General features: G+C 42.8%; 1 protein-coding gene across 4 annotated transcripts in view; it reads right to left on the minus strand.

Moving 5' to 3' along the window:
* Positions 1–19,125, minus strand: part of ITSN2 (intersectin 2) — a 250,355-nt gene that overhangs the window by 194,826 nt on the left and 36,404 nt on the right. For all 4 annotated transcript variants that reach the window (XM_077488889.1, XM_077488887.1, XM_077488886.1 and 1 more), the window contains exon 2: positions 6,076–6,139. In XM_077488889.1, coding sequence (XP_077345015.1) covers positions 6,076–6,118 — 43 coding nt within the window. In that variant the 5' untranslated portion in view covers positions 6,119–6,139. The remainder of the gene's footprint in view (positions 1–6,075; positions 6,140–19,125) is intronic.

Genomic DNA, 19,125 nt, shown 5'->3' on the forward strand with positions numbered 1-19,125 from the left:
TGGAGGAAGTAATGTGTCCCTTTCTCCTGTTCGGAAATGTATGTTAATATATTATTCTTTGTTTTTTCTTTCTATGTTGAAATAAAATTATTTTTTTATATATTTTTACCAAATTAATTGGTGTCACAGTCTATGCCTAAAAAGTCCCGCCTTCTTTAAGGGGAAAACTTCTATAGTATTTCATGTTGGGATGTTGGCTACTATTAAGCGGATCTCAATTTATACCTCACACAATTCTGATTTTCATATAAAGAATAAGAAAAATTTATTTAAAATGAAATAAAATAATTAAGAACAACCACCCTTTGGGCACCTTCTGCGAATGTTGTGCTTGGTGAGCGTTGATTCCGAGAATGCGTGTTTGTACTTTAGACTTTTGTGTGACGGGCTTGTATACACACAATAGGAAAATCTGACAACAGACCGTTGTCCCCTGAAAATGTACTAGGCTGCCATCCAACATTTGTTGGTGGAAAGTTGGGCAACAATTGTCTGACAGAGCGTGTTAATGGTCGGATTTTAGGCAAACAGTCTGTCATCACACAAATCCTGGACGAAGATCCGATTGTGTGTACGAGGCTTAAGACTCATTTTGATCCCATAGATTTTAACTTTGGAAACATTTTCTATGGTGGTGACACCATCTGATTCCTAAAAAGAGTCTAATTGGTGATTCATATGAAGCTCTAAAATGTTGATTACGGTAAATGTAGACCGACATGGAGTCAAGATATAGGCGATTTAGACTAGGATCAGTGGATAGCAGTGTTGGAGCGCCTTCCTAAAGTTTTTCACTTTTCCCCTGGCAGGGCTTTTTTTACTCCATAGAGTCTATTATACCTCTCAAAAATAGTTTTCTTGGTGTCATCAACCTTGACCTAATTTTCCAACTTTCCACCAACAAACATTGGATGGCAGCCTAGTAAATTTTCAGAGGACAACGGTCTCTTGTCAGATTTTCCTATTTTGTGTATACAAGCCCGTCACACAAAAGTCTAAAGTACAAACACGCATTCTCGGAATCAACGCTCACCAAGCACGACATTAGCAGAAGGTGCCCAAAGGGTGGGGCTCAAGAGCTGAAATTCCATGTAGTACGTCTCAACGTTAGTGTTTGTTGGCCGATAATTGTGTACCGTTTGAATGCAAGTCAAGTTCCTGGCACACGCCCTTAGGACAAAAGTCTGGCGCTTTGTCTGTGGAAAATACGATCTTGTGTACAAGGCTTAAGACTGTAATGCATGGTGAAGTTGAAAGTATTCGACAAGTGGTATTATACAACTGATGAAGATATACAACACCAGATTGTTTCCACGGCTCAAAATCTAAGTTTATTAACTTCTGGAAGATTAAAATTATTCCAGATGAGCATATACTGTGTGTAGTCTGTATTGGCCAATAGTGACACGCACAGCCTCTCAAACCTTATGTATCAACAAAAAGGTTGGGTAACAACGGTGCTTACAAAAATGACCTACCTCCAACAAGGAGACAAGAGGATCTTTAGACAAAGAGGAAAGAAGAACTCTATGGATTTGACCATGAAGGCCAGTTTCTGCCCATTATGCCATCTGTTGAGGAATTTCCATCTCTAGACATACATTTTAAACTAATATGAAAGTATGATAAAACATCAGTACAAAAAGTTGTATTCTCAATTTGTGATAGTGTCACTTTGAATCAACCAACACAACCAAAAGGAAGTAAAAGAACTAAAAGAACTGAAGCTGAATATGCAAGCAAGAAAAATGTAAACACCTAGAACAGTAACTGGAGGATAACTGGAGAGGGAACAGTATCAGGAGGATTATGCTATAATTATTCTTATTATGTGCTGACTGTATGTGATATACTGTATGTATGGTGATAATCTGTCCAGCACCAATGATTTTTTTAAAGTACTTCTTGAGGAAAATATTTAAGAATGTGGGAATATACATGGCTGGAGGATCAAATGTGGAGGTGGGATCCTTAGTCCAAAGAAATCTTTAGCTACACAGATTGACTTACTAACAAATACTCATGATGCCCTAACATTTATGTCAATGACATAGTATAAGGAGCCAGCAGACACCTTAGCAATCAACTTTTCTCCTTAGAGAAGTATCATCACCAGTCACTTCACCAATTCACCCAAAGAGCTCTCATCTAGGAGTGTCTGTTTGGTCACCACACACATTATTGGGGGTACAGTTTTTCCTTTGACACGGAGCAACAATTCTAATGCAAGATTTTACTTATTTCATCACAGACTAATCGCTTTTATATTAATATATGTTCACTGTATTTGGTTTTCCTTTAAAGGGGAACTATAGTTTTTATTCACCGTGAACTTTTCTCTGCACATTTATTGTAGACCATTTCTCTCAATATATTTAGTTAGTATATGAACATTGTATGTTGTATGAACTATATTATATTATATATTATATATATATATATATATATATATATATATATATATATATATATATATATATATACACACACACACACACACACACACACACACACACACACACACACACACACAGTTGAGCTCATAAGTTTACATACCCTGGCAGAATTTAAGATTTCTTGGTAATTTTTCAGAGAATGTGAACGATAACACAAACACTTTTCTGTCACTCATGGTTAGTGTTTGGCTGAGGCCATTATCAATCAACTGTGTTTACTCTTTCTAAATCATAATCAAAACAGAAACTACCCAAAATGACCCTGATCAAAAGTTTACATACCCCAGTTCTTAATACCCTTTACCATCAATGACAGCTTGAAGTCTTTTGTGGTATTTGTTAATGAGGCTCTTTATCTTCTCAGATGGTAAAGCTGCCCATTCCTCTTGGCAAAAAGCCTCCAGTTCCTGTAAAGTCCTGGGCTGTCTGGCATGAACTGCACGTTTGATCTCCCCAGAGTGGCTCAATGATATTGAGTTTAGGAGACTGAGATTGGCCACTCCAGAACCTTCACTTTATTCTGCTGTAGCCAATGACAGGTCGACTTGGCCTTTTATTTTGGATCATTTCATGTTGGAATGTCCAAGTACGTCCCATGCGCAGCTTCCTGGCTGAAGAATGCAAATTTTCCTCCAGTATTTCTCGATAACATACTGCATTCATCTTGCCATCAATTTTGACCAAATTTCCTGTGCGTTTGTAGCTCACACATCCCCAAAACATCAGTGATCCACCTCAGTGTTTCACAGTAGGAATGGTGTACCATTCATCATAGGCCTCATTGACTCCTCTCCAAATGTAGCATTTATGGTCAGGGCCAAAAAGCTAAATTTTGGTCTCATCACTTCAAATGACTTTGTGCCAGGTTTGAGGCTTGTCTCTGATGTTTGGTGTATTTTAAGCGGGATACTTTGCTGTAGTAATGGCATTTGCAAAGTAATGACTTTCTTCTGGCGACTCGACCATGCAGCCCATCTTTTTTCAAGTGCCTCCTTATTATGCATCTTGAAACAACCACATCACATGTTTTCAGAGAGTCCTGTATTTTATCTGACGTTATTTTTGGGTTTTTCTTTGCATCCCGAACAATTTTCCTGGAAGTTGTGGCTGACAATTTAGTTCTACCTGATCAACAGAACCCCTCATTTTTCACTTCTTGATTAGAGTTTAAACACTGATGATTGGCAATCTCAATTCGTTGGATATCTTTTTATATCCCTTTCCCAGTTTATACAGTCCAACTACCTTTTCCCACAGATCCTTTGACAATTCTTTTGCTTTCCCCATGACTCCGAATTCAGAAACGTCAGTGCAGCACTGGATGAAAGATGTAATTGTCTGTCAGGAGTCCAGAAACTCATTGACCTTTTATACACACACTAATTACAAGCACACAGATCACAGATGAGGATGGTGACCTTTAATAGCCATTCAAACCCCTTTGTGTCAACTTGTGTGCATGTTATCAAGCCAAAATGACCGGGGGTATGTAAACTTTTGATCATGGTAATTTGGGTAGTTTATGCTGTCATTATGGATTTAAAAAGAGTAAATACAGTTGATCTATAATAAATGGCTTCAGCCGAACACTAACCATGAGTGAAAGAAATGTTTTTGTGTTAGGATTCATATTCTCTGAAAAATTGCCAAGAAACCATAAATTCTGCCAGGGTATGTAAACTTATGAGCACAACTGTATACACACATAATCTCACAACAGTGAGTACACCTCTGACATTTTTGTCTCATCACTCCAAATGACTTTGTGCTAGAAGGTTTGAGGCTTGTCTCTGTGCTGTTTGGCGTATTGTAAGTGGGATACTTTGTGGCATTTGCGTAGTAATGGCTTTCTTCTGCCAACTAGACCATGCTGCCCATCTTTCTTCAAGTGCCTCCTTATTGTGCATCTTGAAACAGCCACACCACATGTTTTCAGAGAGTCCTGTATTGTATCTGAAGTTATTTGTGGGTTTTTCTTTTCTCAACTTCTTTGGTCGACCATGGCAAGGCCTGTTCTCAGTGGAACATGTCCTGTTAAAACTGCTGTATGGTCTTGGCCACTGTGCTGCAGCTCAGTTTCAGGGTCTCGGCAACCTTCTTATAGCCTAGGACAGTGATGGTGAACCTTGGCACCCCAGATGTTTTGAAACTAAATTTCCCATGATGCTCATCTACACTTCTGAGTGCTTGAGCATCATGGGAAATGTAGTTCCAAAACATCTGGGGTGCCAAGGTTCACCATCACTGGCCTAGGCCATTTTTACGTAGAGCAACATTTTTTTTTTCAGATCCTCAGAGTTCTTTACCATGAGGTGCCATGTTGAACTTCCAGTGACCAGTATGAGAGAGTGAAAGCGATATCAAATTTAACACACCTGCTCCTCATTCACACCTGAGGCCTTGTAACACTAACGAGTCACATGACACCAAGGGGGAAAATGGCTAATTGGGCCCAATTTGGACATTTTCACTTAGAGGTTTACTCACTTTTGTTGCCAGCGGTTTAGACATTAATAGCTGTGTGTTGAGTTATTTTGAAGTGGCAGCAAATGTACACTGTTATACAAGCTGTACACTCACTACTTTACATTGTAGCGAAGTGTCATTTCTTCAGTGTTGTCACACGAATAAAATATTTACAAAAATGTGAGGAGTGTATTCACTTTTGTGAGATACTGTACATACACACACAGTACATGTGCACTTCTAGGCAATATACAATCGCACGGAGTGAGAAATGTGTTGCTCAATCATACGCAACAATCACACCTAACCCTGAGTTTGTGATCCTGCAAAGCCAGGGATCCCTGGTTATAACCACATCAGGCTTTGCTATATAATAATGCACACCCCTAATCATACAAAACTAAAGGTATTCACAATTTCACACACCTACAACAAGACACAAAAACAACAGTGGCATTTAAATTGGACAGATTGAAAACTACAAAGAATGCAGTCACTGGCAGGAGGCTGTAGTCCCACCTAGGTGCACTGCAAAAGCCCTGCTAAAATTGGCTGCAAAGTATGGTGGCAAATACACATACAGAATACAATTTGTGTGGAGTGTCTGAACCAACCACATGTACTGGTACATCTGCTAGCCAATTATTATACCATTTAAAAAATCTGTATTTTCTCTGCAATTTGTGAGGATTTCAGTGTCACTTTCATTTTTGGGGCGTGGTTAAGATAGAGGGCGGAGCTTGAACCAGCAAATACCCTGGATTTCATTTTGGCAAGCTCACATTCATAGGTATTCAGAAATTAGAAATAACGGCAACCATACAGCTCTATCCTACGGGCAAGCCATGTGCAGAAGGCGAGTGTCTATATAAAAATAAGAGACCCTTATCAGGCTGGCGATGTGTCAAATTTCTATTTTTGGAAATGCAATGCACATTTAATTACTAAACAATTTATGCACTTCCACAATAACTGGAAACAATTAACGTTTAATTTTCATTAGCAATAAACTTCTGCTCTAACCCCTATAGCTGGCTTTGCAGGATCTCCCAGCATCTGTAGCACCGACTGGTCACATATACAGAACTGATCCCATCACAGCTCACATCGGACTCTGTTGTATGCAAGTGAGAGTGCGGAAAGTTGTACTCACCATTCAGGGCCGTGGGAAAGTGAGGCATGGTGTTCTGCAGCATGTCTTGTTAACTCCGAGCCATCTGCAAACACAAACATAGGCTTGTTAATAATGCAGCTGCCTGTATTCCAGAGCATGGGCCCTGCTGAGCACAGAAAGGCTGCTTCCTAATGACGGATTCTCTCCCTAGAGGAAGACAATAAGAGGGCTGCCGGTGTCCTCTCTACACATTCACTATGTCTATGGAGGGGGCTGGGAGAGGTCACACCACACTGCATGGCAGACGCCAAAGGAGACCTGGAACTTGTCTGCCCCGATTTACTGATTCCCTGCTAGGAAATGATTGATCCCAACAATCATGACGTGAACGGGAACATTTTAACTCCGAAATACTCATCTAGATTAAGTAAAAGCACTCATACAAAAGAACAGAAAATACTCATACACATGGGAGGACACTTGGCCACTTGCTGTGAGATGTACATATAAAAAAAAAACAAAAAAAAAAAAACTACCAAACAACTTCTTTAAATGTTTATAAAGAAGAAGACAGTAAACAACTACTGTATTTATTGGCATATAATACGCATTTTCACCCTGAGAATCGGAGGCAAATAGCGTGTTATACGCTGATACTTCTAATTTAGCGGACAGGGAGGGTGGCGGGATGAGCACCGTCAGATTACATACAATGAGAATCTCCTGTTTACTTGGCGGCCTCTGTAATAGGAAGTCCTCTCTCCTGGGCCACCATTGGACCACTGTTCTGTCTATCATAGGAAATTCTGTATGTAATCTGTCGGCGCTCGTCCCGCCCTCTTCCCTGTCCCCTCTAGGCTGCAGATGGGCATTGATCGGGCTGCACTAATGGCAATGGTGAGGCTGCTGCACTGATGGCAATGGTGAGGCTGCTGCACTGATGGCAATGGTGAGGCTGCAGATGGGCATTGAGAAGGCTACATTGATTGCAATGGTGAGGCTGCAGATGGGCACTGACCCTTATTCTGCTTCAAAGTTCCTTTTTTTTTTTTTATTTAATTTTTTTTCCTGAAACTTTATGTGCATGTTATACGCCGATAAATACTGTACTTCAAATGTTTTCATTAAAAATTCAACATTTAGGAAATACCTCCGTACATTAGCTAGAGCTCATCAATCCTTTTACAGAGGTCTGTACAGATGTTTGTTTTTCATCTGGACCTGATTGGACCCTCCATTTTCCTCTATGGGCAGTTGAATGTAAACAGACTTGGCTATGTACAGGACCAATCTGATAACCAAAAAAATAAATAAATAAATTTAAAAAAAACACACAACAGAAGGAAATCCGTTCCCCTCCGTCTGGGCAGATTAGATCGGAGGGCAGTCGGGTGTGAATGGACAGTCGACTGTCCATAGAGCAAAGGGGGCTGTGTCCACGCCCACTCTTCATAAGCAAAGCAGATATAGACATATCATCTGGCAGCTCAGCTCCGCTCAGCTGGGGATCAGTGGATGGATCCCCTGCTGAGCAAAACCGGATCCAGCCCACGTGAACAGGGCCTAACAGTCCAACATTTCAAAAATAATCCAATAATTGAATTACTGAGCTGCAACTAGGCTTTGTACATGCGCAGTCAGCCATCTCAAACTTTCGAAATCATTGTCATCAAATGATATTTTATGTCCATGTATGGCACTGATAAGCACCACTGACAGATGGCACTGGATAGGCAGCACTGATAAGGAGCTACCGACGGGCATTACTGATTGGCATATGGAACGCACAGACAGGCATTACTGATGGGACACAGATTGGCAGCTGATGGACACCTCTCATGGGGGCTGCGCTGATAATCAATCTAACGATTAACAGTGCAGACCCCCCTCTGACAGGGAGAGCCGCCGATTGGCTCTGCCTGTCAGCACGAACTAAGGAAAGCCATTTACTGGCACTTCCTGGTTCACGCTGTGATTGGTCATGGTAAGAAGCCTCCGTCAGTGGCTCCTTACCGTGATTGGAGATGCGGTGTGCCAGAGTGACACACAGCACCAATGATCGCCGCGCTGCACGTCGGCATGTTATCCTGCTGGACATCATATGAGGCCCAGTCAGGATAACAGAACCACCGCAGGACCGTCATTCTGCTATAGGGGGCCGAGAAGTGGTTAAAGTACAACTCCAGCCAAAAAACTTTTTTTAGGCCCCTTTCACACTAACGTCCCGTTCAGGCCCGCCTGTCAGTTTTTCAGGCGGACCTGAACGGGTGCTCCATAGAGCTCTATGGAGCGTCGGATGTCAGCGGTGACATGTCCGCTGACATCCGACCCGCTCCGATCCGAAAAAGTGTGACGGAGGAAAAAGCTATTTTTCCATCCGTCTGCGGATCGGATCGGATGACGACGGGCACTGCGGTCCGTCGTCATCCGATCTCCCATAGGGGAGAGCGGCGCTGTGACAGGTCCGTCCCTGCACAGTGTGCGGAGACAGACCTGTCATCTCCCTGCTCAGCGGGGATCGGCGGAGTGATCCCCGCTGAGCAAACGGACATCCACGGGGCGGATCAGAACTGATCCGCCCCGTGTGAAAGGACCCTTATTCTAGCTTTGGATAGGGTGGGAAAGGCTTAGATCTACTGCAAAAGCTTCTAAACAAGCTCTAAACACTGCGCAACTGTGTGTTTCTGATCTCCTCAACTAAAGGAGCCACATTCTGCTGGGCTAAACAACTTAAACGTCCAACATAAACGTCAGAACTCCCCAGAATTGCATGCGCACAACTCAGTGTTTGGCAGGTGACAATGCTAGTCCCTTTAGTCACACAATGCTACCAATAGTGACCGTCCACAGTGCAATAAATCAGAACGATCAAAGTCCAATTCAACAAAACAATCATATTGAATAATGGACATGCTTCTCCCATACATGCACAGACCTCAGTCATACCCTTTGCACTCCTTTTCTTGCCCATACTGCCTCTAGTCATACCTTCCATATTCCTCTACTGCACATACTGTTTGTTGTTATGCCCTCCACACTCTTCTGCACATGCCTCCCCATCATACCCTCTGCATACTTCTCCTTCATATACTACCCATTGTCATACCATCTGCACTCCTCTTCTGCACCTGCCTCTCCACTATACCATCTGCGCTTCTCCTGAAAATACTGTCCACTGTCATAGCCTCCATCTTGCCTTCTGTCATACCCAGTGTAATCCTCCCTGCACATACTGCCTACTGTCATACCCTCTGCACGCCTCCCCTGCACATATTGCCCATGGTCATACCCACTGCACCCTCCGGCACATACTGCCCATTTTCATAACACAAGAAGGAGACGCTGTTTTCTGTGTGTAGTCCCATAGAGTCCCTTCCAACTCTAACAACTGGGAGCGTACATCATAGGGCTCCCAACATCATATGGACTTTTAAATATTTACGTGCTTGCTTTTAACTCATTTTAGCACCATCCCAACTGCTCTGGATGTGCCGACCCAACAGCTTCTTCCTTTCAGCCCCATACACCACTGTTCTGTCTCTAAGCGCTTTCCTGTTTATTTGCATTTTGGCACATTTTCATACCCTCTGCACACTTCTCCTGCACATACTGCCCATTGTCATACCCTTTGAAATCCTCTCCTGCATTTACTGCCCACTGCCATACCCACTGAAACCCTCCCCTGCACATACTACCCATTGTCATACCCTCTGCACTATTCTCCTGCGCGTACCGCCCATCATACCCTTTGAAATCCTCTCCTGTACATACTGCCCATTGTCATACCCTATGAATTCCTCTCCTGCATAACTGTCCATGGTCATAACCTCTGCATTCATCTCCTGCACATAATGCCCATTGTCATACCCTCTGCAGCACATACGGACTACGGTCACACCCTCTGCACTCCTTTCCTGCACAAACCGCCCTCTTATAGCCTCACATTTCTTCACATGCGGTCTGCTGTCATTCCATTCACATTATTCTCCATAATATACTGCCCCCTAAGATATTTCTTTAACATTGTTATATCCCTAATCCTTTCCATTCTAGAAGTGGCAAAGTTTTTCAGTAATAACTAAACCTTAGTTACACACACAGGTAGGTAAACCTATGATCTCATTAGCAGATAATTTGCATCCCGTTGGAGCAATCCTCTGTCAGGAGACAAGATGAAGCATGTCGAAAGACACCACAGAAGTCAATTACAAAAATGCAGGTGTTACACTTATTAAAAGACACGTGTAGAAATCTGCTAGAATTGCTCCCTCCAGTCTCACACACAGTTTAAGTGTAGCATGTTGCCGACTGTACTCCAACACTTGGAGCGGCTGACACCCAAACTATACAACAGGAAGCGTTACAGTCTGAGCTCTTCTACCATCATGTAGGCTCTACTTCAAGTGCCAACGTTTTGTAAGTCTTGAGCATGCATTACATCTGACTGCCTCCTAATGTTGCCCCTTATCTCTCATTTTGGGTGCTGCTGTATAAGAGATTACCCAAAATGGCTGAAACCAAATTACATTCCCATACTAACACAATTATATGTTTAAAGCTGAAAGTTAGGTTTTTAATTTTTGCATAGTTACATGGTTCTGCTTTATCCAATGAATGCTGATCTCCAGGTTTACTGTCACTTTAACTAGTTCATTTGGGCCAAGCTGACCCAATATTTAATTTATATAGCGAGAAACCCCTTCAATTACATAAAATTGGAATATTGACATAATAAATCGAATGTCACTTGGTTAAATTTCACTCCTTTCACCCCTGCGCCCCTCATGGACTGGCTGCTTCTGGTACAGAGTCCTGTGTGTTTGCACTGTGATTGGACACCACTGATCAGCAGGTCCCAGCAATGAATTATTGGCTGACACCTGCTGCCTTCAGCATGGGTCAGCAGGGGGCATATGCATTCTTGCCCCAAATCCGGAAGCAAGCCAGCAACATGTATTTACATTTCTGTGCCTGCAACTGCTGCTCAGTCACAGTAAAACCACTGTAGTTAGTATAATTAAAAGGCAAAAACGTTTTATTTTTTCTGTTTTGGATAGAGTCCAGAGGGATTGGAACGCCCAATTTTTGGGATGTCCTGAAAAAAGTAAATGAGGGGAAAACTTCCAATGGGGACACTAGTTCTGATGATTTGGGGGCCCAAGGGATTCCCTTATCTGCAGCGATTTCCCCTTACTTCCTGTTTGGCTATGGGAAAAGGGGAGAGTAAATCTCCCAAATGGGATACAAAAATAAATAAATAGACAGAGACTTAATCCTCCCTTACTCTATCCAAAAAAGTTTTGCCTATAGTTATGCTTTAATGAACCAATCAAAAAACAAAATGGCTGGGCAGAGAAATCCACTACAAGTCTGGAAAGCAATGTGTTATGGAAAAAAAGGATAATGTGCATTGCTATCAATAACCTGTCTGTTCATACACCATACATCAGAAGACAGACAAGCATTAATGCAGACGTATGCAGGACTGATGTGACCTGATACAAACGCATGCATTTTCTCATTTTACACAGCATGCTCCGTTTACCTTCTCTGACATATGCCTGGCATGATACTTTAAGCAAGCACTGACAGCACAATGTTTTGGAATGCATAGAATTGTAAAAGGAAATCAGTATCACAACAGCATTAAGTTACTAAAAATATAGACGTAGGTTTATGAAAAAAGAAACATCTTGTACAAAATCAAGTTGGGAGTCACATGACTAAGTTTCTTCAAATACTTTATTCCCCCTTTAAATGGGAAGTAATATTTCTTCCAGCGACACCAACAATGAGTCACAATTTTTCAAAACTGACCCCAATGATGGAGAACTTTTCCTCCCATTGATGCAAATAATGGGGCACTTTTTACGCCCACTTGTCACAAAATCTAGAACTTGGTTTATTCCCAGTGACAACGGGGCATTTTCTGCCCCACTGGCTTCACCCACCTGAAGGCCCTTTGTTTAGAAAATCTTGTTATAGGGTCTCCTGGGTTTGCAGTGTAATTTAGCTCATGGAGTTCCTTGTGCTGGTCCATTCTGCTGCTCTATCAAGCTGCCCCTACCGCCACAGAGTCCCATCACAGCTGATTTCAGGGTGACACCATGCTCCTAACCCAGCAAACATGTATGAGGAATTTGGGACATGTGTAAAGATCACGTCAAATATCTAGGCGTGTCTACAGTCAAAACTTTTTTATATTTTTATTTCTCCCGGATGGAGTAATTTAATTTTTTCTGTCCGCATTTCATTAGAGAGATTTTCATTGATTCCCAGTTCAAAAAAATGCAACAGGAAGCAAGCGAAATTACCCCTTAGGCTAGGTTTACACTATGCTGGTTTCCTGGTGGCTGCATTTGTACGAGTGCTGTAGCACTTCATTTGAATAGACTGCAGTACCTACAGAAAACACAGGAAAAAGGTCCCAGCGTTTTCCAAAATTGCACCCGAAGGAAAACCACATGTTGCTATGTGGTTCCCAGCACAGGAAATCGCTCTGTGGTTTTCAGTTTGTGGGGGTGCCATTAAGAATTAACGGCACCACCACGCCTTTGCTAACAGCAGCGAAAGCATGCGTATAGTGTGAACCCAGTAATAGGCAGGTGTCACCAAAACAGATGGTCCCATTGGAATATTTACCTTCAACTCTTGTGCTGGTGACAACTCAAAATAGGACGCCCTATCACTCTGTACTAGGCTATATGCACCAGAGGCCTTCTGTCCCCGGCAGTCAGGCACATTCTTGCAGAGGGTGGGGAGCTACGTTTGATGACATAATGGCACCAAAGGAAACAACAAAAGCATATAAAAAGACATACATCAGAACACACCCAAGGCTAATTGTTCTGCTAGTCTGCATGAAACAAGGATATCCCCTACTGAGGCTAGAGTAGCTTGCTTATAGCAATGATTGCGGCTTGAGCAAAGGACATAAAAGGTGCAGTACGTAGCATTTCCAGCTCAGGACAGGCAATGAGATAAAGCATCTTCCTTTTTGTTACAGGTAACATCACATATTCATTTCTTTAAAAGCCAAATGTTATTATAGTGAGCTCATGTTCACCTGAAAAGCATTTCATTGTAGGGAGACACAAGAAGCAGACTCCTAAAAAGTACCAACCTTTATGTTCACATACCTCCCAGAAAACCCCAGGAGGCCAGAAGTCCAGGTTGCTAATGCAGATAGCACACTCACTTCTAGTAACTGTTCTTGGCTCTGCCCCTATCCCATACAGCACAATGATGAGCAATCACTCTGAATAGGGGACTAGGGAGGGGCCAAGACCAAGCCCAACTTCAATGACCCAAAGTGAACCTGGTCCACAAAGGGTTCACATACGTTACAGAGTGCCCTGGGAGCTAGGCCTTTTGGCTAAGATCAAGAGTAGTATCTGTTCTTATCAGTTGTCAAGTGGTGGCACTGTGCTAACCGTCCTTGATTTATGGCGGTGGATTAGGGGTGGCGGTGGCTATGCAAATCCACTTGGCATAATGGTAACATGGACGGTTAGTATCAGGGTGGACTGAAAGCGTACCGCTCGACGTAACTGAGGGATGTTACTAAGCCGCCTTTAGAGAAAGCCGAAAGGGTTGCCTCCTGATATGGATGGAGAAACATCAGGTCTGGCCAAAGGGTCAGGTCCTTGGCCTTCTGGCCTAGATTTGTGTGGTTCCTGTCCTTTTCGGTCTTTCGGGAAGGAAAGTCTGCCCCTTTTTGGTGTTATTGAGGGAAATTGGCCGGTACTTCCCAAATATAATTAGGTGGGAGCAATGGTGGAGCTCTACGACTGGGGCTCTCCATAGGCTTCAGGGTTCTGATACCTTCCTGGTTAGGAGGGGGCTGCATCAGTCTGGTTGTGGGCCAGGGTTGGAGAAAGGCCCGTTGTGTATGTGCCCCTGGAGTGGCAGTCCAGGGATGCCAAAATTCTCACTCTGAGGGAGAGAACGCTTTTAGTTTTGTTGGTACCTTGGTCACTGCACCACACACACTTTTTTCACACCTGCCTCTTGGGTCAGGCCTTTTGGCTAGGACACAGCTTCAACTCTTCTGGGAAGGCTGTCTACAAGGTTTAGAAGTGTGTCTATGGGAATGTTTGACCAGAATCGCATTTGTGAGGTCAGGCACCGATATGGACGAGAAGGCCTGGCATGCCGTCTCCACTCTAATTCATCCCAAAATGTGTTCCATCGAGGTGGGAGTCAGGACTCGGTGCAGGCCACTCAAGTTCTACTACCCCAAACTTGCTCAGCCATCTCTTTATGGACCTGATGCGCAGTCATATTGGAACAGGAAGGGGCCATCCCCAAACTGTTCTCACAAAGATGGGAGCATAAAATTGTCCAAAATGTCTTGGTATGCTGACGCCTTAAAAGTTCCCTTCAATAGAACGAAGGAGCCAAGCCAAACCCCTGAAAAACAACCCCACACCATAACCCCCCTTCCATGAAATTGTTGCAGAAGATTCCTAAAATCTGGACGCAGACTTCTGGGAAAATCAGTGAGCCAATCACACAAGCAGTAAAGGATATTTCCAGGGGTGTGAATACACCAATTGGTTTCTTACACCAATATTACAGAAAATTACAGTGGCACTGATTGAAAAGGAAATGTAATTTGTAATAACATTCAATGAATGCAGGGGTGTTCAACCTTTTGAAGAGTGAGGGTAAAGTGATTTGATAACCAATCGCTGGCCACAATAATTTACAGGGTTTTACCGCAGCCAAACCACAAATATAAGGCTGTCCCTGAGCCCCCTATAAGGCTGCTTTCACACTTATGCACTGTGGCTTACCAGATTATTTTCTCCACCAAAGTGGAGTTACCCTCCAAGATGTCCCCCTGTGTCCACTCCCCAAGGACCTGTAAATTCAGGTCAGGAGTCAACAGCACTGTGCAATACAATCGAGTCTGATAAGCTCACGGTGCTGGCACTGGGGCATTATTACTCAGAGTCCTGATGCATGGTAGTAAGGGGAGTTAATATATATACTGTTTCATTTGTATGTAATTATTTTTTAATTGATGAATAAAACACATTAATGAGATAAATATGCTTTTTTTTATTTCTCTGAAGTTATGCTTTCAAAACTTGCACAGCAACAATAGAGTTGGACTTTTGAATAACCAACCAAATTCCAGGACGCTGGTACACAATACAAGGCATGGTGCCAAGCAGTTGGCAGGCCTCCTTGGCAGCAGTAATGTGGAGGCTGTAAAGGCCAGAGAGTGCCAGAATTTAACACTTGAAATGGCTCTGTCACTGTCATACAGAGGACACCCGGCATGGGCTGGGAAGCAAGTTCCTTGGAGATTACTCATCTATTGCAGCAAGTTGTCTAGTCAACTTAAAGTCCAGGGAACCCTAATATTAAAAAGACAAAAAAACACCCTTTAGATCCCTTGTATGCTCCTTAAATCAAAGGCATTCTTTCCCTAATCAAGCTTGTGTCATTACAGCGAGTACCACATACCAGCTGCAGGTTCAAATTAGACTGACAGTGTGAGCTTTTAGACCCCTTTCACACTGGAGGCGTTTTTCAGGCACTTTAGCGCTAAAAATAGCACCTGAAAAAATACCTCATCTGCAATCCCGGCATGAAAGCCCTCGCTGGCAGGATGTCAAAAAAAGTCCTGCAAGCAGCTTCTTTGAGGCTCTCTTTAGGAGCCATGTATATAGCTGAAGCCCCTGCAAAACGCCTCGGCAGAGGCGCTTTCAAACCTTTATTCGGCCACTAGCGGGGGTTAAACGCTCCCCACTAGCGCTCGAAAAGCGTTGCAAAAACCAAGTTGAAACGAGACGCTTTACCACCGACACCCAGGTGCTGGCAGCGTGAAAGGGTTCTTAAAGCAGGAGTCCGGCAATTTTTTTTTTATATAAGTCAGCAGCTACAAATGCTGCAGCTGCTGACTTTTAAAATAAGGACACTTACTTCCCGGGGTCCAGTGACGTCGGCACCCAAGATTTTACCATCCCTCGGATGCTGCCACCACCCTCTTCGGTTAGGGAATCAGGAAATTAAGCCTTGCAGCTTCACTTCCCGGGTTCCATACTGCGCATGTCGCTCAGCGCAATCAGAATGGTCCGCGCTGTCTCTGGGACCCATGTGTGTCCCAGTAGACAGCGAGGTGGGGCGGGAAGAGGCATAGACTCCCTTCTATGCCCGCAATGGGGGTTCCAAAAAGCGGAGCTTTAAAGGGTACCCTCCAAGGATAGCTCTAAGACAGCACACTAGTTTTAACAAGCTTCCAACATACCATACCATACATAAGTGAAGGACTGTATGTGGCAAACATCAACGTTGTAGCAACGTTCGAGCGCTTACTGGCAAAAAACAATACTAGCTTCTCTCCTCCCCCAGAACACCTACACCTCTTATACAGGCTGGGCGGATGGGAGAAAATGAATGGTATTTTGAGTGACGTTTCCATTTAAGAGAGTACTGGAGGGCCAAGGTACTTTTGCACATCACTGGATGTAGATGGGGGATCAGATAAGTATTAGGGGGACTGCTACACACTGAAGATTTATCTTAATGCATAAAGATTAAAAAAAAAAAAAAAAAAAAAAAAAAAAAAAAAACCTTCTGGCTTTATAACCACTTTAAAGGATAAGTTCACCTTTGGAAACATATTACATGTTCCACCTGTTTTTAGGGTGGAACAGGTACCCAATGCTGCAGCTTTTTTACCCGAAAAAAATGTACAGTATTTTTTTTCTAAAAACGTGAATTTCTCCTTTAGAAATACCCTATAAAAATGTACCCTTTGTCCAAAATTCCTCCTGAAAAACATCTGTGGACTTCATGGTATGCAAGTGTGCCTCATAGCTGTGTGTCTGTAGCCTGAGATCTAAGGCACTGCTGCCCCTGACTGCTAGTCGCAGAATATTTGGTGATGTCAGTACTGTGCACCGTTCTTGCGATGCATAGTAGTCCATTATGCTTTACCTTAACAGGGAACGAAAGAGGAAGTAAACTCATCAGGGTTTACTTCCTCTTTAAAAGAACCTCATCATCGGCTCTTTACCGATATCGGTGATACGTTGTTTCCCAGGGACAGAGCGCACCACCAATCGCCAAGCACCCACAGTTGGACCACCAGGTGTCGGCGGTAAAGAGGCGCTATTTTTAGCGCCGCTTTACCGTCGTTTTAGTGGCCCAATTTCGGCCACTAGTGGGGCAGTTTTAACCCCTGCTAGTGGCCAAAAAAGGGTTAAAACCGTCCGCAAAATGTTGTTGCAGCGGCGGTTTGCCAGCGCTGCCCACTGATTTCAATGGGCAGGGGCACTATAGGCACAGTGTATTCACCGCTCCTGCAGTGCTGCAAAGAAGCTGCTTGCAGGACTTTTTGTTGACACCCTGCCAGTGCAGTGCCTCAGTGTGAAAGCACTCAGGCTTTCACACTGGGTTTGCAGCTGAGGTTTTTTTCAGGCAATATTTTTAGCGCTAAAGCGCCTGAAAAACCCCTCCAGTGTGAAAGGGGTCGAATAGAATTCAATGCAAGTTGCCTGAAGCCTCCCTGTCAGAGTGAATTGAGTCTCTCCTATCTGGGCAGCTTACCAAGTCTGAGAACATGCTGATAATAGAAGCAAAGAGATAGATGTTTCTACTTATCAAAGGAATGAACTAGGGTGTTTAGAAAATCTGTTTAACCCTTAAAAGACTAACTCTTTTCTGACATGTGTTGCTTACATCCAGTATTTTCTGCTAGAAAATTACTTAGAACCCCCAAATATATGTATATATATATATGTGTATGTATGTATATGTGTATGTATGTATATGTGTATGTATGTATATGTGTATGTATGTATATGTGTGTGTGTATAATATATATATATATATATATATATATATATATATATATATATATATATATATATATATATATATATATATATATATATATATATATATATATATATATATATATATATATATATTTTTTTTTTATTTTTTTAGCAGAGACCTAGAGAATAAAATGGCGGTTGTTGCAATATTTTATGTCACACGGTATTTGGGCAGCGGTCTTTCAAACGCAATTCATTTGGGAAAAATTACACGTTAATTTTTTTTTTAAAACAGTCTATGGATACCCCAAGTCATGAAACAAACATGCAATGCAGTATAATTAAGCGAAGGCACGGTAGTGACAAATATAGCTTTGTAACTTCCTCTGCCAGGAACGCCCCCCACATGACAAGTGCTCCTGGAACAATAAGATGTTATACAGACAGTCAGCTGAATCCATTCGTTTGATCGCGGTGCTGCCGACAAAATTACATGTTCTTTAGAAGTTTCTGCACGCATCTCATTTCCACATTAAATGTAGCTTGAAATGTTTGTACATAGATGCAGCTGCTCGCAGAACGCGCAGTCTAGGCTCCTCCACCAGCCCATCAAGCTGAAGGACGTCAAGAAGGTTCTGTTCACCGAAATGATGACACGATGTTCAGAACAAAATCAAGTCTTCCAAATTCCTTGCATTCGGACTGATAATGGAAATTGTGGAACATATTTGGCTTAAAGTGATACTAAACACGTAATGTTTCTATATGTGGACGATGGCACTGTAATTATTTTAATTAAAAAAACAAAAAAACAAACAAAACAAACAAACACACATCTAAGTACCATTTCCCGAATTAATATACAGCTGTCCCATGACCCAGCCTGTCTGCAAGGAAACATAAGCAGGAGAAGCTTCTAGTCATCTGCTGCTGGTCGCATGCTAAAAATAAAAGAATAAAAAATGAATATCAAACCCTTATTAAACCCTTACAACACACTTTGACCTACAGGTAAGCCTAGATTAAGGCTTACCTGTAGGTCCAAGAAATATCTCCTAAACCTATACGGTTTAATAGATATTTGCCCGTAGACAGCGGCGCGCAGGCGCATTGAGCGCGGCATTTTCAACAACGGAGCTGCCGCGCGTGTCGGCTCCCGTGCACATGCGCGGGAGCGACGTCATCGTGGCTTCGCCGAATGACAGCGGCGGAGCTGCGAGACCCCACCGAGAAGATGGATGCGCCGGACTACAGGGGACAGGGGTGACATCGCTGCATAGTAGTCCATTATGCT

Source organism: Lithobates pipiens, unplaced genomic scaffold (genome assembly GCF_037356315.1).
Source record: "Lithobates pipiens isolate NorthernLeopardFrog02 unplaced genomic scaffold, aLitPip1_a1.2 Scaffold_18, whole genome shotgun sequence".
Taxonomy (NCBI): Eukaryota; Metazoa; Chordata; class Amphibia; order Anura; family Ranidae; genus Lithobates; species Lithobates pipiens.